Genomic DNA, 25,025 nt, shown 5'->3' with positions numbered 1-25,025 from the left:
TACGAATACCTAAGTTTTTATTATTACTTTTATTATAGAAATTCACAGACTCTGGGGCTGGGTAAATGATTATCCCTGCCACATTCATCATTCATGCAGCTCCCAGGAAGAATGACTGCTCTATATTGGACATAAATGTACTGACGGAGTAATTGAATAAGAAAACCATTCATAAGTTGAAGGAAAACAGTTCTTCACAGTTTGAGTGCACACACGTCTGCGTATATTTCACTAGAAAGGACACTCTTCATAAGGAAAGATTACTTTTGCATAAGAGAATTTGACATGAGGGTTTCTACGTGACGCTGTTTGACAAGGATATGACAGCTATTTCATGACAATGTTTGGATACTCCAGAGTCTAAGAAGCTTGTTTTGTTTTATTGAACATTAAGAAAATATCCGAGGAAGTGATCGTGATTGTGGTTTTAACTACAACTAGATGGCATCCCAGCAATTCCTCATGAGTCATGTCTATATGAATTAACACAGAAGCCTTAGAAAACATGTTAGCCTCCCAATAAGTAGGGTCAACATTTAGTCAAAACATTTCATTGTTGCAGAGCTTTCTTAGGCTGGCTTTGTGGGTACAGTGTATCCATAGCTGACTGAATTAACTGAAGATCTTCTTCGCTGATTCTACACATTTCTCATCATCAAAAGGTTTCCTCTGGCTGCCAGGCTGAAGAAACTTCTTCACTGTGGGGAGGTTGCTGATTCTGGTTCTCAGGGCCTGCAACAGACAAATTCGAGCCTCAGAGAGCAGCTGAAGAAAGAGTTATGGTTTGCCCAGCCCTGTGCCCCTGCTGGGCAAATGACCAACCGAGCCCCTCCATCAGCAGCACCAGGGTGGAGGTTGGAGACAGACACCCAGAGACAATGAAGATGAGAGGAAGGAAATGGACTTTGTCCCAATGTAACTTAGAGTTGTTCCCATCTTCTTCTTTGGACGTTAATCCTGCAGACTCACCACTTCTGTAGACTGTGGGGAAGGACAGCTTATTTCTCAGATACATAGACCCGAATAGAAAAAAATGGTGGTAGAAAATAGAACAGGAAAACCTGGATCCCAGTCACTATCAACCTTCACGGGGAAAGAAAAATGAGAGTACCAGGGACTGGTAGTATAGCCCAGTGGTACAGCACTTGCCCGGTAGACAAAAGTTTTATTCACGTGACCACAGAAAACAAAGGCACATAAAGAGCGTGAGGGCCTAGGAATGGCTCAGTGGACAAAGTGCTTGCTCTGCAAGTATGATAGTGTGAGTTTGGATCCCCAACCCATATAACCTAGGAGAGTAGTATGTGTTTCTGCTTCAATGTTATGGTGCAGAGGGTGGAGAGAGACAGCTCTGAAATCCATTGATCAGCCAGACAAGCTGAATTGATGAGCTCCAGGCTCAGTGACATACTATATCTCAAATGAGTGAATGAATGAATGAGATAGAGAATGATCCAGGAAGACATCCTATGTCTATATCTGGCACTCATATGCATAAGTGCATGCATGCACCCCCATATGAACACATTCATCTCTCTTTCACACACACACACACACACACACACACACACACACACACGGAGTTGTTGGATTGTGAAAATATGTTTGTAAAGGAGGCCTCTGTAGAGAGAACTATGTAGCAGTGAATAGTTAATATGCACTAAGATCTGAACTCCTGGAGGGTGATCATGCTTCTAGCCACCAGCCAGAGTTCTCTGGATTCTCGAAAGAAAGACCCGCATGTCGGCTTAGTGTTGATATATAGTGTTGACAAGCTCAAAGGCTTGGCACTTTCAAAATTCCCCACTAGCACACATTCCCCTCTAGTATTCCTTAGTTAACTCTTTTTTTTTTTGATTTAAGTATTTTTATTGCCTCAGATTTATTGTTTATTTGTATTGCTTGCTGTCTCTGAATTGTTCTTTCCTGTACTATTCTGACAAAGGTTACTACATCTCAGAATCAGTGGTACTCAGGGTCCCCAACCAGGCTCATCACATTTTATGTCATAATACAAACCAACATCCCTTCAAGGTCTCCACACAACTCCATGTAGGGAGATCAAATAGTCTGGGGCTCTTGCAAATTTTCTATCAAGACTTTGGACTTGATGAAAATGGATTTTCTCATTGAGAAATATGAAAAGTTGTCAACAAAAGTAAAAAATTAGTTAACACTTTCTAAATATATACTTTATCTTTGCAGCCCTAGACCCAAGCTGAGGAGTGGCCCCTGGGGCTGCTTCCTTGATTTATATATCAGCACGTCTTTAAGTCTGATCTCTCTGCTTCCCTGTCATGGCCTGGTCCATCCTATACACCTCTCATGGCTGAATTTAGAAAGTGTTAACTAAGGAGTACTGGACGGGTGTGTGTGCTACCCACAGGGAGGTTTGGAAGTGCCCAACCATTGAGCTAGTCAAGGCATATCAAAATTAAGGTGATGTGCACACGTGTGTGCGTGTGTGCGAGTGTGTGTGCATGTGTGCGTGCATCTTTCATACGTGAATCCAGAGAATTCTGATGGGTGGCTAGAAGCATGGTCACCCACCAGGAGCTCAGTGCAGATACTCACCACTACACAAATACAATGTTTGTTGATGTAGAAGCTTGAAAAAGCCCTCCCCAGATACGTTCAGTGTGGAAGGACGAGAATCCCATTGAAATCAGGATCAAATCCAAGGTGGGATAGGGTGTGGAGAGAAAGAGTGGGGCCCTTGGGTCTTCCATTATACAAGACAGAGTATGTGTTCTGAGACAGCATCCACCTCAGATTGCTTCATGTGACAAGCTATCACATGAACTAGCATCTAAAGTTTAATTTTATAGGTATGGCTGGAGGACAGAGCTAGGAACTCAGGAAGTAACTGAAGTTGCACCACTATCAGCCTGATGGTCAAAATATTGCTTTCCATGAGGTAAGATATGGGCTGTCTTCAAAGGGCTTGAAACAGAGTACCTTTAGCAGAGGGAAGTTGTCCACAACACCTGGGTCCATCTCTTCCACATGGTAGAGAAGTTCAACCAGGGAAACATCAGCCCTGCTCAGCTTGTTGCCAACGAGATAATCTTGTCCATGGCTCTTCAACACCTGAGGAATTCAAGATGTTAGTTAGATCTTGAAGACAACGGACATCAGATGGGGACCCCTTGAGTTTTCCTGAGCCTCTCATATCAAACGTCCCTTTGCTTCCTCGTCAGGTGCACATGGGGCCCCATGCTTGTCTCTAGGCTCTGGCTCATGATAAAATCAAGAAGCAGATCTCTCTGTCCATCACTGTGTCACCTGTCCTTCCCTACACCTTAGAGACATGCCTGGCTCCTAGCTCCAGTTGCACTATTTCTTCCTACGCACCCTAAAAGGGTGAAGCCCTGACCTGTGGGGGTGGCCTCTCACCCTACTCTGTAGTCTCTTTGTGGGAAGTGGGTTTGCACCCTTCACCCATACATAGACTGTTTCAGTGACTACCTTCCTCCTCGTTCTGCTTCCCAGTGCTCTCGTGTCTGTGGCATCTACAGTAGGCCTGAGCTGTCATCTCTGCAACGTTGACTCAGACTCTTTATATCATGGGAGCCTCAGCACTGCTGAAGCATCGGGGGTTAACTGCATACATGTCTACAATCAATTTTCAAATACTAGAAAAAAGTACTATAACTATCAGAACAAGGGCAGAGAAAGGGGAGGAATGGACCCACTAGACACACAGGATGTCAATTTTGTTGTTAAGTCAACACTGTACATGTGTTCTTTAACTTACTTTCTGTATGTATGTATGTATGCATGCATGCATGCATGTGTGCGTGCATGTATTTATCGAGTCAGATTTTCATGTAGTACAGACTGGCCTCAAACACACTATGTACTTAACCTTGTCCGGATCCTTCTCCTTCTATATCTTGAGTGCCAGACACGGGCATGTGTCACCATGCCTAGCTCAACTTTTCTAGATGGATGAAAGTTTTTAGAAAAAAAAAATCATGGTAATAAGTAATATTTGCCTAAATAGTTCGTCCATGTTAAAGTCTTAAGAATGAAGAAAAAACTCCAGTAGCACTACCAATTAAAGATAATATGTTGTAAAATACGTATTAGATTAAGTATATGTATATAGATGTAAATCACTGCTTGTCATAAAGGCAAGCTGTAACGAATGGGGAGCGTCTTTTCATGGGAGACGTCCTAATCTGTCAGCCTAATCACAAGGGCCAGGAGTGAGAATCTGAGGAAATGATGACTTATGTTCTTCTCTACACCCTAGACCTGACACACGAGCAATGAATTAGTATTTGTTGAATTAATGAAGGAAGGAATGATCTAATACACAGTAAGTGTTTATCCAAAGCAAGTGGGAGATTAAAATGTGCTATGGGCTAAAATACCCAGCATTATTGAAATCCTGATGTCAAAGGGGAAAGCACGCAGTGAGGTGAAAGCAGGTGAAGTCAGAGCTTCTTCCTTTACACGAAAGGCTCCTGCCACCATTGCATGCTTAGAATTATTTCCCTCACGTTCATTTTGGCCTTAGGTAGTTCGATTCTGAAACATGGCCTCTTTGTTTGCAAGTGGAATTCTCAGGAAGACGTATACATACAACAAACACACCTACATGCGTAAAGACAGAGCTTTATTCTTTTATTTTGTGTAACTTTATTTTGTTCTAATTCTGAGAGGAACATTGCTAATCCTGGCAATTTTCCCCCTTTACATCTCCTCCCTGTCTCTTCCCTTCCACGACTCTGCCATTATTGTAGATACTTCAAATCCATCCTGACACGGAACAATCGTCTTCTGATGGCCCCCTGTTACGGGCCTCCATGTATGAGGGGCAGAATATTTTCTGACGCGTTACTTTCTCCGTGACGCTCTTGAGTCAAAAGATGGTGATATTCTGTTTAATCAAGTGCAGCCCCTAGTGTGGCTCGGATGTTCACGAGTCCGAGTTCTAATTGCGACTGTGAAATCTTTTAGAAAAACTCTAGGGTAGGTCACAGCCCAACAAAAATTTTTGAAAAAAAAAAAAAAAGCAAAAACAAGAAACGATTTCTCTCTGCTCTAAGTATCCCAAAGTTTCTTCTCATTCTACATTTACACAACACCTCCAAAGTTTAGGTGTTTCGTTAACAGGAATGAAGTCTGTTCTGAAAGTGAAGACCAACAGCCCAAGAACAGCCAGGCTGTTCCCTTCTTCCTGTGTTGTGACTGAGGATCTCTGTCTGCCCCCCAAATCAAGATTCAAAGAACCCCAGCCCACAGCATCATTAGCGAGTAGGACCCTTGAGAGAGGAATAGATTAACTATAGGTGAAGTGCTCGAGAATGGCATCCCTGCTCCCTACACAGGGGACTCTCGTGACCCCCACACCCCATCTGCAATTGAAGACACAGACAGAAGGCCAGCATCCAGGAACCAAGGCACAAGTCTGGCCAGGCACCAACCCGGAGGGTCTTCATGTTATACTTCATAACAGGTTTGAACAGGCTTAGCACTTCTGTTATAGCAACTTCAGTTGCTCCGATGTCCCCTGAGGACCCCTAGACTCTCTGAATGGGCAGAAGGTCAGTCAGTGAGCTTTCACTCACCTTCTCATAGGCAGGGAAGTAACGGTTCCTTGCTTTGTCCTTGATCTTGGCAAGACTCGCCTCTTTCTCCCCAGGGGGCATGTGGGGGTAATAGAGAACCATCAACTCCAGATCGGCCACACCTTCTGCATACATGTCGATGCTGAAAAACAGACAAGCGTTCTGCTGAAGCTCTTCCACCTGAGGTTTTTACACTTAAAAGAGACAAAGGGCAGCGGTAAAATTGTTTACCTCTGATCTGTGGAGCCTGCAGTAGCAATCTGACTTTAGACATGCAGGTTAGCAATCCTTTTGGATTTTTAAAAATATATGCAGTCTCTCTATGAAGCTCTGGCTGGGCTATAATTCATTGTGTTGACCGACTGGCCTTAAACTCACAGCAGTTTGCCTGCCTTGGTCACTGAGCTCAGGGATTAAAGGCAACACCACTGCATCCAATAACATTCCCCTTTGAATGACCTGAATAGCAAGCAGTGTTCTCCTCTGCATCCAGTCTTCGGTTAACCCTTGGCTTAATTATTTTTGAACATCATAGTGAACGCATCTATGCACATTCCCATGCAATCATTCCTGAGCACGTATTTTCATTTCACTTATATATTTATCTAGTAAAGAAACTGCTAGGTTATTGGTGACCGACTCGGTATTTAACCTTTGAGAAATAACGCACAGTATCAGAGAAGACTTTAGTTTGAATGGAGTGCTTGTATCATAGAGAGATCCTGACGATTAGTCTTGGCAACTTCAAAGGCCTTCATTCAGTCCCTTCGAAAAGTGCCATGCAACTCTGCACGGGGCTCTATGAGCCCCAGGCAGGCTGACTGTATGTAGATTTAAATGGAAACCTGGGGTCATGGTTAGCATTATATGTCTTGGAATGGCTAGAACTAGAAGGTCAGCTCTTTGGATCCCTCTCTTTATTGTCAGTCAAAGACTTGGCCTTCATCCAAAGTTATTGGCTAGAATATCTCTTCTAAAGACTAAACAAATCCTTTGGAAAGAGAACTCCAACATCTTCTATTCTACAGCAAGACTTCTCTAGCCCCACCCCATACTCCTCTATGGATACTCTATGGTACTCCTCCTAACAGATGTCAGTGTGTGCACATCCAAGCACACACACCATTGTGTTCATGAATCCCTAGCCATGGTTATGTTCACTTATGAGAGGATAAAATCTTTTCCAGAGAAAGTCTACCATACAGGGCTCTCTCCTTCATGTCCTTCCCATAGAGGTTGTATTTGGTGGCAATGTAGTTGAGAATGGCTTTGGTCTGCACCAGCTTCATCCCGTCAATCTCCACCATGGGCACTTGTTCAAACATCAAACTCCCATCTATTGGATGAAGAAAGAAAAAGGAGAGTAAAATGTCTGTCTGTCTGTCTGTCTGTCTGTCTGTCTCTCTCTCTCTCTCTCTCTGTGTGTGTGTGTGTGTGTGTGTGTGTGTGTGTGTGTGTGTTATGGAGAAAGAGAGAGAACACTTGAAACAAAGACTATTTCATGAATGCACTGACATTTTAAAAACAACTTACAGCTTGCTAAATCTTTAATGAAATAGCATTTTCTGCAACTGCTGTATCTTCTAAGTTTTAGCCTATTTTATTTCATATCCAGAATATTAATTCTGTATCTGTTGCGTGGGATGGAGTATTTAATTCATGTTCACATATATTTTAGGAACAAGATGAGGGAGGTACAAGACAATGGTCATCTGGTACCATCACAAATAAAAAAGCCCCAAAGACAATATCATGAGAAGATCATGGATCTGCTTCTATGTAGGTTCCTGTGTGCTTTTCACTAACACAAAGGGACAGTATGTACTGGACAGGCCCAGTGATTGTCACCATAGGTATTGGCCTTCTCCCTTTCTCCCATTATCCTCTCGTAGTATTCCACATAACCAGCACAATCTTTCTGTTAATCCTCGAACACAGTACGACTAGCAAATCAGTTTGTTAAACCTGCTAGAACTCAAGGTAGGTGACTGACTTCTATTTGCTCCTGGCATCAGGTGAGTTGTATGTGGGTGGAGGGCACTGTGGGAACCTGAGGTGACTCCACTGAGCATGTGACAGCAGAGATGGGACCCCCGTGGGGCTCTGGGGATGGTTTCTCAGAGACTACAAAGAGCTTTTCAGCTCCTTTAACTGGGAGATTTTCAGATCTGCTCATAGAGAAGACCCATGACTTACAATTTACGGCCCTTTCATCAGGGAACACTACAATTATGTGTAGGGAGTTGGTCTGGTACAGCTATGTATTCAAATGCTAAGTACTGGCCCCCAAGATCTGGTTACACCCCCTCCCCAAGAGCTCTTCAAGTATAAATGATGCTATGTAAACCTTGCCTCGAAAGCTGTCCCTGATTGGTTAATAAAGATGCTTACTGCCAGGACTGGGCAGAAGAGAGGGGAGGAACAAAAGGTTCCAGGATTTGGGGTCTGAGGGAGGGACCACAAGGAAGGGAGAGGAAAGGGAAGGAGCTGCCATGGGGTAGGTAGATGGTAAATGCATGGACATGTGTACCATGGATGGGGTAAGTAGGTCCCAGGCAGAACAAGGAAAGTGATATCTTAGGGATCACCAGAGGGAGTAGACACAATAGCATAGAGAGTTGATATCTGCCCCGCTCTAGTGCTTTAAGGCTTTTTATAATAATAAAAGCTTTTATCTGGGAACAATACGGCGTGAAGTGGGGGAGAAACTCCCCAATAGATATTGAAAGGCAATGAGGTGGTGTGGTTCTCCCCCCACAGAATAATAATAACCACAACATGACATAGGTACTGTCTTATGATTACAGCTAATTATACGCTTATACCTCCCACCAGAACCCCACCCCACACCCCCAGGAACACTTAGATCTATGTATTACCACTTCTTAACCTGGCCAGGTCATCCCGAGTTTTCAGAAACTTTTCTTCAAACTAGAAAACAGAAAGAACAATGAAGTCTTTATTAATTCATTTCATTATGCTCCGGGTGTTTCACTCTAATGGCTCCTATCTCTAGATAATATGAATGAAAGAAGATTTTTGTTTTTTTAAAGTTTGGTACACAGGTGAACTAAGCTTGATGGATGGAAGTGTACAGCAGACGTCTTTAAGAAAGGAGCTGTGGTTACAACTGTTGGGTTTCAGACCCTGGAAAGGTGACTGAGGTTCCTATTTAACATATCAAAGTGGACCTGGCCTCCAGGTTCCCCCAGCATCCCTGTGCTTAGCTGTTATCCCACCCTCTGCCCAGAACTTTCCAGCCCAGGGGCGGGGCTTCCCCTTCCCCAGAGGCCTCCCTCGACCTTCCCCTCCCCTCCTGCTCCCCTCCTTCTTCCTCCCTCACCCTTCCCTCCCCTTCCCTGTCCCTCCCTCCCTCCCTGGGCACATGCTTTCTCCTCTCCCCCATCTCAATCTCCCTGTCTGCATGGTGATTTTCTGGGCCTTGTTCCTCAGGATTGGTGAACCCACCTGAGAGCTGCCCTGCAAATAACCTGCTTTTTTTTTTTTTTTTTTTTTTACTTTTAATTTGGCTTGAATTGGCTTATTTCGTGGGCAGAGAAAACCTATTATCTTGGTGCGGAAGACCAGGGAGACGTTAAGCCCCTAGTCCACGTGGGGACTGAGGACCTCTCCTTTCCCCCCTATCTTTCTCTCTGCCTGATGTGATCAACTTTTGACTGGGTGAGTAATCTTTTCCCAGCAGCCTAAGACGAACCAGGTTCTTCTGCTGGGTCTAAAACCCCCAGGATTCCTTGCCAAGCTGGGATGCGCCAGGGCAAGCCCATCCTGGAGCAAACAGGACCTTTGTTTAGGAGCCACACACGCCCCAGGTACCAGGTACGATGCTGTGTTCTAAGTCCTCCAGTTTTCAGCACAGGCTGGGCCTAAAATTGATCTCCAGCCCCCCCTAGGGGTGCTGTGAAATTTAATGTAACCTCATTGCTAAGAAGTATTTGAGTAAGGAAGGAGATAACTGTCGATGCTCTCATGACCTCTCTGACAGTCCATATGGCGTAGTGTGCAAGTATTTTCAAAGAGGGTACTGTGTTTATGGAGACCTCTGCAGATACGAACACAGCAAGCCACTGAAACAGGAAGAAGTGACTGCCACAGATCCGAGTGCAAAGCCATCCTCCATTGCTGCTTCCTCAAGTCTCCCTTCTGGTGTTGGATCACTTGCTGAAATGAATCCAGGCGAAGCTGAGTCAGGAAACCCAAACATTCCAACTGTAGCAGCGGGTTCAGAGGACTGGGTGAATGCCATTGAGTTCGTCCCTGGACACCCCTACTGTGGCCGTACTGCCCCATCCTGCACTGAAGTACCCTGCAGGGCTCAGTGACCAAGGAGGAGTCAGAGAAGGAGCCAACTACCGTGGAGACAGAGAAGCAGCTTTGCCCCTATGCTGCAGTGGGAGAGTGTCACTATGGGGAAAACTGTGTGTATCTCCACGGAGACTCCTATGACATGCGTGGCCTGCTGGCCCTACACCCAATGGTTGCTGCCCAGAGGTCACAGCACATAAAATCGTGCATTGAGGCCCATGAGAAGGACATGGAGCTCTCTTTTGCTGTTCAACGCAGCAAGGACATGGTGTGTGGGATCTGCATGGATGTGGTCTATGAGAAAGCCAACCCCAGCGAGCGTTGCTTTGGGATCCTCTCCAACTGCAACCACACCTACTGTCTCAAGTGTATTCGCACGTGGAGAAGTGCTAAACAATTTGACAGCAAGATCATAAAGTCCTGCCCCGAATGCCGGATCACTTCTAACTTTGTCATTCCAAGTGAGTATTGGGTGGCAGAGAAAGAAGAGAAGCAGAAACTCATTCAGAAACACAAGGAGGCCATGAGCAACACGGCGTGCAGGTATTTTGACGAAGGGCGCGGGAGCTGCCCATTTGGAGGGAACTGTTTTTACAAGCATGCGTACCCTGATGGCCGTAGAGAGGAGCCACAGAGACAGAAAGTGGGAACATCAAGCAGATACCAGGCCCAACGAAGGAGCCACTTCTGGGAGCTCACTGAGGAGAGAGAGAACAACCCCTCTGACCACGACCCAGAGGAGGTTGTCACCTTTGAGCTGAGCGAGATGTTGCTTATGCTTTTGGCTGCAGGTGGGAACGACGAGCTGACAGACTTTGAGGACGAGTGGGACTTGTTTCACGATGAGCTGGAGGGTTTTTAGGACTTGGAGCTATAGCAGCTTTGTGTGGTGCAGGAACGGGTCTGCGGAGCCTCAGACAGTAGCTGTCCCCTGTGCTGTGCGGCAGTGCGTGTGGCTCTCCTAGGCCGGCCTCTCAAACTCCAGGGGCTGTGATCACTACCCAGGGCCTGTTCCTCTACCCTCATCTTTCCCCCAAGAGAGTGTTGTTTTCTCTGTTTCAAAAGTTACAAAAATAAATCTTAAAGTTAAAAAAAAAGTATTCAAGTATTCAACTCTTTCATTTCCTTTTTATGGGGGGGTTATTTATTGTGTCTATTATTAATCTTTTAATTTTTTAAGTCAATATATAAAGAGGTTTGTTTTATTACACATTGACACACAGACATGTGTATATGAGTGTGTGTGTATATGTGTGCACGCGCGCACGTGCGTGTGTTTGTGTGTGTGCCTGTGTGTGCGCTGTTTGTGTGTGTCTCTGTGTGTGTGCACTGTTTGTGTGCGTGTCTCTGTATGTGCACTGTTTGTGTGCGTGTCTCTGTGTGTGCACTGTTTGTGTGCATGTCTCTGTGTGTGTACTGTTTGTATGCGTGTCTCTGTGTGTGTCTGTGTGTGTGTGCATGCTGTTTGTGTGTGTGTGTGCACTCACGTGTGTCTGTGTGTGTCTATGTGTGTGTGTCTGTGTGTGTGTCTATGTGCGTGTGTGCATTTGTGTCTGATTGTCCTTTGTTCTCATTCATCTCCATTCCCCACTGCCTTGGCCTCACCTCTTCTGCCACTCACTAGCTCATCCTTAAATAATTCAGATTGTTTCTCCTGAGAAACAATAGGACACTCGGCTGGAAAAAGAGCTCATTTGGAAAAATGCTTGCCTCACATGCAGGGTAACCTAAGTTTGACCCCTAGATCCCATGTGAAATAGCTGGATATGATCATACCTGCTTGGAATCACAGAGCAGGAGACACAGAGATCTGTGCAAAGCTGAGGCTCCCTGGCCATGCTTGGTGTGCACTGTTTGTGTGTATGTCTGCGTGCGTGCTGTTCGTGCGGTGAGCTCCAGGCTGGTGAGAGAACCTGTCTTTATACACATTAAAATGAAAGCTGGTTGGTCTGGCTGGTACTTGAGAAGTCACACTGCCGTTTGCCCTCTCACCTCTACACATGTGCCTTCCCATGTAAACATAAACATATATGCATCTGCACACACGGATAAACATACATGAATAACTGCAAATAAAATATAGATATGCAAAAACAGCTACAATATATGATCATATAAAAACTAAGGTAACTTAAGGTCAAATAGACAGTGTTCATTTTCTATTCTTTTTCTCAATTGGCAAATATTTTTGTTTTTTGGTCTTTTACAGATTATTTTCATTAAAATAGAGTGTATACATTTTGATAAATTACACATATTTTGTTGTTTTGAAGATTTATTCTCTGCACATGCATTTGTGTGTGTGTGCATGTGTGTGCATGTGCGTGTGTGTGTGTGTGTGTTTGTGTGTGTGTGTGTGTGTGTGTGTGTGTGTGTGTGTGTGTGTGTGTGTAGTGTGAATTGAAATCAGTTCCTCTGGAATTGCAGCTAGTGCTCTTAACTGCTGAGCCATCTCCCCGGCCCATATTTTAATGTTAATGATCGATGACAAAAACAATTCATAATCTATTAGGATAAATCTATGAATCAAGAGTTGGCACTTTTTTATCTTAGGTCATTCAGTAAGACGCTTTGTCAGTTCGTGTGAGGAAAGTGTTTGACAACGAGGTCCCACTCAAATGACTCACGCAGAACTTACCTCTACTCCAGCTGCAGCCAGGAGCCACCGGATGGGCTCCATTCTCCCCCTGCCATCGAAGTAGTGAAGGACTGGCTTCCCCGGCATGGCAGCAATTGCTTGAGTTCTCTAAACAGAGATGAAGCACAGCCTGTTCTAGCAGTCTGTCCTGCGAGGGTCTGGACAACGGCTGCTAAGGAAGTGTCTGCCTTCTTTAGGGCAGGGTCGGAGACATCCCAGGACTCTGTTCCATGGTCCAAATTGGTACCTATCAGGAGCCACCCTCAGGTTGCACCAAACCAGTTAGTGTCTCCATCGGTTAATATGTGACTTAAAAAAACATAGGATCAGAGTTCACAGTGGAGGATGGTAACGTGTGGGACATTATAGGAAAACAAAGTGCCAGCAAACTACAGTCTCTCTCTTCCTTCCCCTCCTCTCGGGTCCCTCCCTCTCCCCCTCCTGGTGAAGGTCTAACCCAGGGCTTTTCACAGGCTAGGCGAGCCCTGTACTCCTGAGCCTCGTCCCCGGCCCAGATCTCCTCTAACACACTGCCTTTAACATGCACCTGGCCACATGAACTGCCTATTTCTCCATGGCTCAGTTAAGGAACCTGGACATCAGTAAGTTTAATGCAGTGTGCACAATTGCCCTGCAGTCAGGGATGGACAGGAAGAGTCAGAGGGAGGAACAAAGACAAGAAGGCTCTGTTCCCTCATAAGCGAGCACATCAAACCCAGAGGACACGGCTGACAGAGCCATGGCCACGGCAGCAGGCACTGTTCGGCCCTTTGGCTGTTAAGCTGCATTTGACCGAAAGCAGAGAGCAGACACTTACAGACTTCGTGCTTCTACAGTTCAGTGTGGAATCAAGGAAAAGAAGTGCTGCTGAATCCATTTTACAGAACACAGGAGCAACGCCAAGAGGACCCATTTCCCCAAATTCCTGTGGCTAGGCAAATGCCTGCCTTTCCCAGGAACTTGGGAAGCCTGAAGCAGGTTCCCCTCTACCAAAAGGAGCCATTTCCCTTACCACAGACAGAAAGTTATCTGTGGTTCCTAATATCATACCCAAAACCATGCTGGCCTCCCCTCAGTATCACAAGTACCCACTACACATTTCAACGTGCATGTTAGCAGCCTAGCCCTTCTGGCCTTTAACCCTAAACTTTCCCAGCACGTGGACCTCCCAACCCCAAGCCACTTGTCTTCATTATAACCCTGCTATTTTGGTTATATTCCCTCTTTCGCCCACGCTCTCGTTATCTTCTTCTCTGTGTCTGCCTTTTCTAGCCCCATATGCTCTCCAAAGCTCCTCTCCCTCTCGACCTCCCTCTCCCTCTCTCCCCTCCTTTCCCCTTCTCCCCCTCCCTTCCCCTCTCCCTCCCCTCTTTCCTCTCCTCATCCCCCCTCCCCCTTCCCCTCCTCCAACCCTCACCCTCCTCTATTCTTACTTCTTTTATGGCCATATCCAGTCTGGTGGCCATGTTCAGGCTACTGCATTCTGTCAGACTACTATGTTCTCTCTTTGCTATGGACTCTGTCCAGTATCCTCTCTTATGTCAAAACTAAAATTCACTGGGGTTGGGGATTTAGCTCAGTGGTAGAGCGCTTGCCTAGCAAGCACAAGGCCCTGGGTTCGGTTCCCAGCTCCGAAAAAAAGAAAAGAAAAAAAAATAAATAAATAAATAAAATTCACCCCCTTAACCACACCTGGAGCAGTCAAATCCTCAATTTATCTGGTGATGGAAAAAACAAAAAGGGGGACAAATGGACCCAATTCCAACAGGTTGGGCCACTCCTAACTGAACCAGGATACTGCTTAGAAAGAACTCTCCTAAGGAGTGGATTATCTGTTTCTCCTGGCTTATGCCACCCATCATAGTCAACTCCAGATTAGATCTGACCTCTCAGCTTCTTCCTTCCTCCACCTTCTCTCTTCTGGTAAATGTCACCGTGGAGTTGCCTGCTCTGACTCTGACAGTCCCTGAAGACTCTAGTAGGAGCCTACTGCTTCTGACTCCTTCCTCAGCCCCCTCCTGCAGCTTACTCTGTTTCTACAAAAGGCACAATTGGGACAAGCAGCTTCTCTTGTCTGACTGGGATCCCATCACATGGGAAGGGATGCCTCTCCTCTGTGATTTGGAAACATGTAATTTGGACCAGACACCAAGCTAAAGTTTTTCCACATCCACCACACTGGGAATCCTCGTCAGTTTATCGTCATTTTCTCCTAATAAAAAAGTCATTTGGGGTTGGGGATTTAGCTCAGTGGTAGAGCGCTTGCCTAGGAAGCGCAAGGCCCTGGGTTCGGTCCCCAGCTCCGAAAAAAAGAACTAAAAAAAAAAAAAAAAAAAAAGTCATTTGATGGAACCCTTAAAAATTGAATTCAGTGTACAGCTGTGGAGATGGGTTTTGGAGAAATCTATGCAAAAATAAACTGCTGATCTACCATTCACTCTTCTATTTGAAACCAAGTCTGGGCTTTATTAACTACTGTATGATGACTTGAATATGGTTGGCCCAGGGAATGGCACTATTAGGAAGTGTGGCCTTGCTGGAGTAGGTGTGGCCTTGTTGAAGGAAGTGTGTCAAGTGGGCATGGGCTATTTTTTTTTTAAGATTTATTTATTATACATAGGTACACTGTAGCTGTCTTCAGACACACCAGAAGAGGGCATCAGATCTCATTACAGATGGTTGTGAGCCACTGTGTGGTTGCTGGGATTTGAACTCAGGACCTCTGGAAGAGTAGCCAGTGCTCTTAAACACTGAACCATCTCTCCAGCTCAGCCATGGGCTTTAAGACACTTTTCCTAGATGAGAAACCAGTATTCCCCTGTTTGTCTGTGGAACAAGATGTAGAACTCTCAGCTCCTCCTACACCACGCCTTCCTGGACATGGCCATGCTCGCCACCTTGATAATGAACTGAGCCTCTGATCCTGTAAGCCAGCTCTAAATAAATAATGTCCTCATAAGAGTTGCCTTGGTCATGGTATCTGCTCATAGCAGTAAAACCCTAATCAAGATATATGGTATTAGATTTTTTTTTTTTAAATATGAATGGAAATCTCTAGGTAGGCTATGAAATCCAACTTTTTAACGAAGTAGAAAAAGGATAGGATGTACCAGAGTACAAAAAGTTAAACAGATTGGTGAGTGTTTAGTTTCAGTGTGTGTATGCTATAAGTACCGTTATAAGCGAGTCTGTATGCTCGTTTGGTCATTGTGAATAAATAGGAAGTCTTGACTGAGTCCAGTAAGGAAATTTGACAGCATCCCATCTCAGGCTGCTTGGAGGTAGGACACAGCAAACAAACAGAGAATAAAAAGCAATGGCTTCTGGGATAGATGGGACCAGTGAGGTCGTGGGTAGAAACTAAACACCCAGGGATTGCTCCAGTGCTAGACTTGGGGGAATCACATTTTTCTCCCTACAGCACTAAAAAGCTGTTATAGAACAGAATAGATCCCCTTGAAGAGTGTTTGATGGTGTACACTTGGAAACACTATCCTTGTCTTTACCAATAGATGCATATTTTTAGGTACATACACTTGGATTTAAGAGAACAAACTAAATAGTTTGCCTTAAAAGCAGAGCTCCTAAGCCCCAAACTTTATGTAATAAAATTTGTTGTAAAAATAATCACCCCATTAATTTTACAGCTGTAGAGGGTGAGTATTGCATGTTCTTATCAGCTGGGATGATTCAGAAGAAGGAAGCGAGAGTAAAGTTTACGTGGCAGCAGGTGAATACTTGTTGGGAACACTGGGTCAAGCGGTTCAAATCTGCTCACTAATCCGATTAGCATCTATAGAGGATCATGTTACATGGCATTTCATCATAATGCCCTTCACTTGGACATTCGCCAGTCTCTATACAAGAGCTTTCCAATGGTTAATTCTCCACCAGGACAAAGGGAATCACACAGCCTCACAGAGTCAACAGAGGATGAGAACCAGAAGAAACTGAATGATTTCATGAGACCTCACGTGTTCCTCAGCCACAACCAGGTCTGAGGAGGAGCTGTCCTGTCACCACCAGCTGTTGGTGCTCCTTCACAGAGGTCTTCAGGGAGTTCGGGGAGAAGCAACACACTCCCGCTCTCAGAGTATTGCCCTTGTCCTAGTCACAGGTCAGGGCTTCTCCACTCCACCCTGGAGCTCTCCTGAGTGCCCTGGAGCTCTCCTGAGCGCCATGCTGCTCTCCTGAGCACCTACTGCCCATTTCCCAGAGTCCTTCAGCCAAGTCAGTGTTGGAAGAGGGACTAGAGGGAGCATCTAACGCACGAATGCCTTTCTGTTAGCAGGTTTGGGGAGGCTTCAGGGAAAGAAAAGACAAAGGTTTTCAGTGCTTTACTGTGAGGCTTTAGGAACTCAGTGTGAGAAGATTAATGTTGCTGTCTTTGTCCCACTAAGAACACTTGTGCTGAGTGAGTTGGGACACAACTTCCATCCCAGTACCTGAGAGGGGAGGCAGGAGGATAAGAGTTTGAGCTAAATATTAGCCAGATGTTTCAAAATAATAACAAAACAGAATACAAGCACACAAAAAGAACACGAAGAAAACATGTTTAGAAAAAATGGATTTCTTTTGAAATGAACAAATCCATAAAGACTTGAAGTAGTAAATTAAAGGAGTTCTATTTCTGGTGAATCTTAACATCTGATTAAGGGTGACACCTTAGAGGTAGAAGGAAGTCTCACAGATTAAATCCTTCCACTTTTACAGACCTATGAACTCAATAGATTTCTAAAGCTGAGTCTCCCTTTCCCTTCTCACTGTAGAAAGTTGCACCCTCCCTGCAGAAGCTAATGAACAACACAATAAATCAATAGGCATAACGCTCATAACAGAGACATCGCACAAGCATGTTCACCATTGCCTCCGTTCCTGGGAGACTAGTGTGTGTATGAACACATCAGCCATCCATCATATCTGAAGAAACCGTGATGTACCAGGGAAGGATGATTTTCCAACATGGTTCTTTCTCTCTAGAGTTTAAAGACATCCATGTGCCTTGTGGAAACCTGGCAGAGCACAATGTGTTCAACGGGAACCTCACATATGTGTTTTGGAAATCTCAATCCATGAATCCTGATTCAGATGACCAAGCAAAAAGAATCATAAGAGAAGGCAGGTGAGCTAAGAGATTGGGGACCTCTCTGTTTTGCACTGGGATGGGCAGCTACTTGCCAGGTACAGAAGACTTTGGAAGTCTGAGATGTCTCCCTCCCTCCCGTCACATCAGGACCACATCTCACCCAAACATTACTTGGGTAGCATCTTGCCAGCCTGCTCCTCTAAAATGTCTATTCAATATCCTTCTCCACCAACTCACTTCCTATGAATTGTTAGACCTGGTTACTCTGACATCTGGACTTTCAGAAAACTTCACAGTCTTTCTTTTATAATAGGTCCATTCCCCCAGTGCTAACATTTGTTCTGTGTCACTGTTGACTTCCACAATCTAATGACCTCTGCGTTCTAGCTACCTGCCAAATGCTCCCCCGTTTGTCCCTCCTATCCATAGTTCTGAGAACTCGGGTCCTTCAGTGCTCCCGAGCCAGAGCTTCTGCTGCTTACCCACTGCTGAGTTTGAGGAGACCTATCGGGCTGCCCCAGTCTGAGGTAACTTTACACTCTTGGATGGTAAAGGTCAGGAATCCCTCTCAACACCCTATAATGGAGCGTGTAGCCCTTCATAGAAAGGGTAAGTCAAAAGGGGGCAGTGTTGAGTAGCTATTTCCTCTGAATTAAAACACAGTCCCATAAAGGGAATAAACTAAGTAGGTAAGTCTATGAAACCTAAGGAAACCTAATGGCCCCTCCATCCCCATAGGAACATTTTCTGAGAAGGGATTTTCTTCAGTGTAGTTTTCTACAGTCAGGGGTCTGTAGGAGGCAGATTTTGAGTCATTTCCAATGCCTTTGATCCGGTTGCTATAAGTAACCCCATCAAGTCCATGGTTCACCAAGCCAGAGGTGGATGGCATTTTTTCTTTCATTTGTCGATGACGCCCTCTTTGGGGGTGAGTAGATACTTGTTCATGTCTCCCCAGGAAAGGTCACAACAACTGACAGACAGTGAGGCTGAGGTTGGGCCACTCTGTCCCTGTCTTTCTTCTGCTCTATTAGGAGATCTTGCACCCTACAGAGACGACGTCGCTGACGATCTACTGGATCAGTGACAAAGACGAGATGAAAACCCACCACTCCTACTATCTAGAATTAATTGTTTCTAGAGCAGTAAATCTCTGCTTGGACTTTCTTAGCCTACATAGTTGTATGACATTGTTGCAGGCAGTGGAATGTGTGGTTCCTCAGTGCTAGCCTTAGCAACTTGTGGGGTTCTATTCAAAGACTCAATTCTGTGAAAGCTGCAGTTTTAGGACTTAAGCCCCGGAGAAGAATTTCAGGATAGGTCAGCATAAAGCAAAGTTGTAGTTCTTTAAGAAAAGGTCCTGCCCTCCACTCATGGTTCAGGGAGCATCATGGAAGAACAGGTAGACAGAACCTACAAGCTGGAAAGTGAGGAGGGAGGCTGCAAGTAAAGTGCAGTCCTCTTGACTTGACATAGCTACTGCACACTTGAACTCAGCCATGCAGCCAAGGTTGCCTGCACAAAATCAAGCCAGTTAAAACTCTAGTGTTGGGGGTAGGGAATTCCAGTGATCCACCCCTAATGGAAGAGCTATTGACAGCTCATGGCAGATGAGGCAGGGGAGTACCTTCCCTTGCAGGGTGGGGAGTGGAAGTGCCTTGGTAGGTTTCTTATGAGGGTGATGCTTTTGAGAGGGGATGCAGATGGAGTGGGAAGGAGAGAGGACGGGAGTGAGGGGTGAACGTGGCCAGGATACCTCGCACATATAAGGAAAGAATGCACAGGAAATAAACTGCAGAGTCACTGCCTAAAGATAGTTTTGGTATAGATTTAACTAGACAGATGGGGGATGGGAAAGGGGGATGGAGGGAGAGAGGGGAAGGGAGAGAGAGAGAAAGAAAAATGGAGGGAGGAGGATGGCTATTTGGGGCAAGGAAGGACAGTAGCAGAACAGAGAGGGCAAGAGGGTAGCAGAAATACAATATAATGATAGACTGCATTGAAAATATCTTAATGAACTCAGTTACTTTTTACAGTTACTGTAGGCTCTACGTTTCTGAAAAAGGAAGGAATAATTGCATGTATCCAATTATGGGCAGATAGGTAGATAGATAGATAGATAGATAGATAGATAGATAGATAGATAGATAGATAGATAGATCTATTAACATAGTGGCGTTATAATTGTCCAAAGGACTTAAAGGTTAGGCAATATGTTTAGTCAGGCTTACTTTTATCCAAAGATCCCCACCACCTATAAACTATATTGTGCATAGTTTATCAGGCATCTTCCACTGGTATGTAGTTTATACGGCATATTGTACTAGTTTTTAGACTGATAAGAAAGAATACAGTTTAAAGAGGTCAGTGATCAAGACACATGCTTTGACTCTAAACATAATTCATAATCTTAAGTGTCAGCCAGCAGAGGTGAGGACCTCAGTTTTGCTCCCCATGTCTAATTCTCTTTGTCTTGTCGCAGCATCACAAGCCACAGTTGCACATTGGTTTCTTCTATACAAAAAGCAACCCTAGCCCAAATGTAGAGTAAACAGTCTCAACCTCTTCTAGGTGATCAAATGCACCAGTCCCTGAGCACAAAAATAGCCAGTCCCGGAGGGCGAAGTTCCATCAATCCCTGGGCTTGCACCATTCACAGAACTTACAACTGTACCAATCCCCACTCTGGAATATTCCAACCCTAAGAAACCCTAAATGAAATCTGTCTCTTACTCACTTCCCTGCTGCTTCTATCCTGGGTTGGGGGGTAGTCGCCCTCCTGCATCTCTCTCAATAACTCTCTTGGGTGAGGTTTTATGTGCAGTGTGACTTTGTACCATTTCTTAGTTCCCTACTGCTAGGATGCCACTCCACTCCCTTCAAAAACGCAACATTCCTATAGGAGGAATCTTTCGCCTCAGAACTATATCACTTCCATGGGGGACCTCCCCGCTCAGAGCTGTAGCAACTCCATTGGGAAAGTCTTCTCCCTAAGGGCTGTAACACGGACATGTGCTATACTTCGGACAGGCTTTCCTGGTGCCTGCAACTCCTCCTTGGGGTCTAAGCCAGTCTACCTGCAACAACACACTCACCTGGCTCACTTATCACTTGGCACCCCATTCACCAAAGGCAATCCAGTAAGACCCTTTGGTTGGGTATAAAAGCTTTCCTGAGTCTGAGGAAGTAATTTTTAGCACCTGATACTCTGCTGGTAACCCCAGGGGTACCCCCAGCATGATTGTTAAAGCTAAGGCTGGTCTCCTTTACCTGACCCTTTTCTTCCCCTACCTCTGGAACTACAATCCTTAAGTCCAACCAGACTATTGTGTCCCATCCTGCCCTCTTCTTCTGCCTCCCTTTCAGAGCTGGCAATAATCCCACAGATCCTCTAGATACCATTCCAGACCCTTCTCTCAGGCTTGTCCTCACATCTGGCCTCCACAAAAGCCTAGTTCCAGGCATGAGTCTCTGCTTAGGCTTAGTGAGGCTAAACCCCTAAGCAGTGGTGATCCACTCAAAGGCTCCTGTCTTCCTCCCCTCCTCCCTGGGTCCTGGGGATGCCTGCAAACAGGCTGCAGTGACACTTTTCTTCCCCACTCTCATCCATGGGACCGGTGTCTTCCGTACCTTTTCATTTCCCCCTTGGGATTCCTTTTAGAAAACCTTCAGCCCCATCACGTGGCATCCGACCTGAAGGGCTCCATATTTATTTGCTTTTGCAATTGAATCTGGCCTTAGATAATCTACCCCTTGGATAATCAATCCAAAATGTTGCCTAATGACATCCTAAGTCTCAGTATTATTCGGGATCTCTACAAATACTGTTGAGTGATACAGGAAATGGAAAGAGATTTCCCATTCTCTATATTCAGGCTTTCTTTCTCCATTCCAGGGAGTTTGTCTCTGTGTGGTCTTCCCTCAAACACACACGAGAGAGAGAGAGAGAGAGAGAGAGAGAGAGAGAGAGAGAGAGAGAGAGAAGAGAGAGAGAAAGGATGAGAGAATGTCTTGATGTCTTGTCTTTTAAGTTATGGTTGATGAATCTGTAAGTTTGTTGCAAAGTGGGAGGAGAAAGCAAAGGAGTAGGCCAACTACAGTAAGTGCTGTAGATGCTGTCTGGGGGCTAGTGAGGCTCTTACCTCCCTCCACTGTCCATTATTGCCAGAGCTCAATTTTTTTTCCTATCTTTAAGCCTTGTTTGCTCTCATCTTACTCAGTTCATTTTCATGGGGTCTCAGGTGTCTTTTAGGCATGAGTGACATGAGAGTACTGTCTTATGTGTTCCTCCCCACCATCCCTATAGGGACCTCTCGTTTTTCTATCTTAGACCTCAAGGATACCTTCTTTTCCAATCCTCTAGATCCACTGTCTCAAAATATCTTTGCCTCTACTTAGACCGAGCCGGTTCTACCCCAGGGTTCAGCCCACATCTATTTGGTCAAGCTGTAGCCTGGTGACTTATTCTCTTTGTCTCTTCATAAACCCAAGCTTATAAAACACTTAGGTCATATCCTTTGTAGTCCATCTCTGCAAATTAGCCCGGACAACATCTTACTAAACTTTGGATCTGACCAGGGATAAAGGGTCTCACCTACTCAGTAAGTCTCCACTCTCTGGTTCCTGGAGCCTGCTACACCCCCAGGAGCTCTACTAATTGGGCAAGTTAGTAAGAAACTTTGTATCCCTTCCGCTATTGTAACCCTCCCTGTTTCCCTGCCTCCTGTAAGCCCTTCCTGTCTCTCAGCTCCCACTTGGAACTTATAGACACTCCCTTTCTCACAGTCCATTTTGTGACCCTTCTTCACTTCCTCCATGGACTCATGGACTTTTATTAAAGCTTCCCTCAGTCACTACAAATAGCTTGACCTCGGTACAATTCAATGGCCCAAACTGCCAGGGTCAACTTTCAGTGGTGGCAACTTCTGTCACTACAAACAACGGATCTAAAAATCTTTTATGTCTAAACTTGCTCTCTCCTCACTGCCTTCTGTCTGCACCTGTCATGGGTAGCTTTTACATAAAGATGCTTATTTTCCAAGAGGCCCTCCCCTCTAACCAACAGTCCTTCCTAACAAGGTTGGTGAATTGTTCTTTCAGGCTATCAAAAGCCAAAATTCAGTTCCTTAAAACTCCCTTATCCATCTCTCTTTCATGCCTGTTTTCTCTATGATCAAAAAGAATGTTACTGTAAAAAGTGGTCAGAAACTTAAAGAAGTTACCCACACTGGTCCTACAAATACCCTGGGACAAATCTTGGCTGTCCCGATTGCAGATCAGTTACTGAATAACACGGTGGCTGACCACTTTGAAGGATGTTGGTTGTGTGTCCCTTCTGGGTCAAACCCATGGCCACCACTTGTGGCCTCGCTTATCAGTCTTTGCACCTTGCTTTAAACCAAATCTCACTCCCACCACTTGCCTTCCCCATACCTCTCGCTCTGGTATCACTAACTGCTTTAACTCCATTGGGACACATTGGATTCCTCAGACTATGTAATACCCTCACCCTGAGCATAACCACCCAGCCCCTGTGTCTGGAGGGTCACAAGCCTTGATTCTCTGAAGCACTCATATTTACTGCTGAACCCCCCCCCACCTACCCTTGGCTGGGTAGTCTGGGGCTTGTACCCTGGTGTTTCTTTTCCCACAATTATAAGTGGTTCCTGGAGAGGAACCCTGGCCGGTTCCCATCCCTGGGCTTATACTGGCACGGCATGAGAAAGGAGTGGTTCAGGTCTTATTCCTTCTTGTGGCCCTGGAAAAAAACTTCTGGCATTGCCACTGGAAATCATGAGACTTTTCTTATTATCTATTATCAGTTTTCCTCTCAGTTCATTCAGGACCTCCAGGGGGTGACTCAGACCATCCTCATCCTCCAGGGCCAAAGAGACTGGCTAGCCGCCATGGTTCTACAACATCAGCAAGGATTCCTTTTACTAAGAGCAGAGAGGTGGCCTTTGTCTCTTGTTCAAGGAGGAATGTGCTTTTGAGTTAACCAATTGGTTATAGTAAAGGATCAGATGTGGCAGCTCCAGACAGATCTCCAAAAACACTAAGAAACCGCTCAATGGCTTCGTTGACAGTTTAATAAGGAACTGGATACTGCCTTTCTTAACCCCTTTTTCCTCCTTTTCTTAATCCTACTAGTGACACCTTGCCTTATAAACTTCTTGTCTAGATTTCTCCAACAAGAGATCTGAAGGACATCTAACCAGACCTTTATTCAGTTGTTATTATGCAATGACTAGCCACTATCTACTGAGCTGGAGGCTGTGACTATGGACTACACCCTGATAGTGAAGATCAAGTTTGCCCCCAAGAACTTTGGCACCCCCAATCAGCAGAAAGTAGTCTAATGAAAATGTTGCACCACCCCTCCCTACCACCTGGCTGCATTATTATTAATTATTATTAACTACATTTTACTATTAGTATTATTAAAAACCAGGGAATGTAGGGTAAAAGGTATAAGCCCACTTCTGGATGACAAAAGCTACCCAATCCTTGAACATGGAAATCCACCACTTCCCGAGCTCAAAATTCCCGCCAATCCATGAGCTTGTTTCAAGCTCCAAGCTCAGAACTTGAAATCTTACTGATCTTCACCCTGGAAATTTCCACCTTAAAAAACTCCCCCCTCAAAACAAGCCGTGTCCAAGCCTTTCTCCTCTTCAGTTCTCACCCTGCAGGGGCAGCCACCTTCTCCTATCCCTCCCAGGAAATCTCCAGTGCCAGGTTTGTTGTGCACTGTGTCTCTGTGGTACTTGGTTCCCAACTGCCCAGAAGCCTTTCCCTTCAGAGCTGCAACATCTCCACAGGGGAAACCTCTCCCATCAGAGCTGCAACATTTCCATAGGGGAAACCTCTCCCGTCAGAGCTACAACACGGTAAGTCCCACGCTTCTCTTCCCTGGACATAATTGCAGTTTGTCTAGGGTTATTACCTCCTAATGTTTATTTATGAGGTTAATTTTCTCTTCCCATTAAATTCTCATGTCCAAATTTCCTAAATCCTTTCCTTTTACATCTCTGTAACAATGTATCCATCAGAAATGGAATGGTCAATTTTTAGACCGTCCTGAATGCAGCATACCTAGTCAGTATAAAATAGGTGTTTTCTTGCACTAAATTATTTCCTAGGAATCTAAGGGGTGCGTGTGTGTGTGTGTGTGTGTGTGTGTGTGTGTGTGTGTGTGTGAGATAAAGATTTGATTTAGTACTTACCTTGCTAAAAATCTGTTCCCTCTGAAAAGCTAGTTCCAGCGTATGAAAGAGTTTCTGCTCTTCTATAAGCTATTTATTAAATTTGAATGAGCCCTTCCCAGTTAAGGGGAGACAATCCAATAAGGGAAAAGCAGCTCCTACAGTGTCCAGAGGCCAGGAATTTACATAAGGGA

At 45.1% G+C, this 25,025-nt stretch overlaps 2 protein-coding genes across 4 annotated transcripts; one reads left to right on the top strand and one right to left on the bottom strand.

Annotated features, from left to right (window-relative positions):
* Nucleotides 1-343: 343 nt before the first annotated feature.
* LOC116899245 (glutathione S-transferase alpha-5) lies at nt 344-25,025 on the bottom strand. 3 transcript variants are annotated; one of them, XM_032900851.1, is made up of 8 exons: nt 17,377-17,460; nt 16,452-16,454; nt 12,541-12,648; nt 8,459-8,510; nt 6,783-6,915; nt 5,580-5,721; nt 2,959-3,090; nt 360-732 (listed from the first exon to the last, which is right to left on the bottom strand). In XM_032900851.1, exons 3-8 carry the CDS (start codon nt 12,625-12,627, stop codon nt 613-615), a joined length of 666 nt encoding a protein of 221 aa, XP_032756742.1. In that variant the 5' UTR covers nt 12,628-12,648; nt 16,452-16,454; nt 17,377-17,460; the 3' UTR covers nt 360-612. The 3 variants fall into 3 exon arrangements, with proteins under 3 accessions (XP_032756741.1, XP_032756742.1, XP_032756743.1); XM_032900850.1 differs by lacking the exons at nt 16,452-16,454; nt 17,377-17,460 and adding an exon at nt 24,853-25,025 and having other exon boundaries at nt 344-732; XM_032900852.1 differs by lacking the exons at nt 12,541-12,648; nt 16,452-16,454; nt 17,377-17,460 and adding an exon at nt 24,853-25,025.
* Nucleotides 9,345-10,779, top strand: LOC116897733 (E3 ubiquitin-protein ligase makorin-1-like). The gene is given in 3 exon segments (XM_032899179.1): nt 9,345-9,416; nt 9,530-9,902; nt 9,905-10,779. Coding segments are annotated over 3 exon segments (1,320 nt in total).

The sequence above is a fragment of the Rattus rattus genome, chromosome 4 (genome assembly GCF_011064425.1).
Source record: "Rattus rattus isolate New Zealand chromosome 4, Rrattus_CSIRO_v1, whole genome shotgun sequence".
In the NCBI taxonomy this organism is placed as follows: Eukaryota; Metazoa; Chordata; class Mammalia; order Rodentia; family Muridae; genus Rattus; species Rattus rattus.
This window is presented reverse-complemented; position numbering and strand designations above follow the sequence as displayed.

What these genes read in the sequence shown, in the direction of transcription:
- LOC116899245 (XM_032900850.1), bottom strand. Translation starts at nt 12,627, where the DNA reads ATGCCGGGGAAGCCAGTCCTTCACTACTTCGATGGCAGGGGGAGAATG. An exon ending in CCTGGCCAGGTTAAGAAGTG is followed by an intron (nt 6,916 to 8,458) that starts GTAATACATAGA and finishes TTCATCCAATAG; the next exon opens with ATGGGAGTTTGATGTTTGAA. An exon ending in ACTTCCCTGCCTATGAGAAG is followed by an intron (nt 3,091 to 5,579) that starts GTGAGTGAAAGC and finishes TGAATTCCTCAG; the next exon opens with GTGTTGAAGAGCCATGGACA.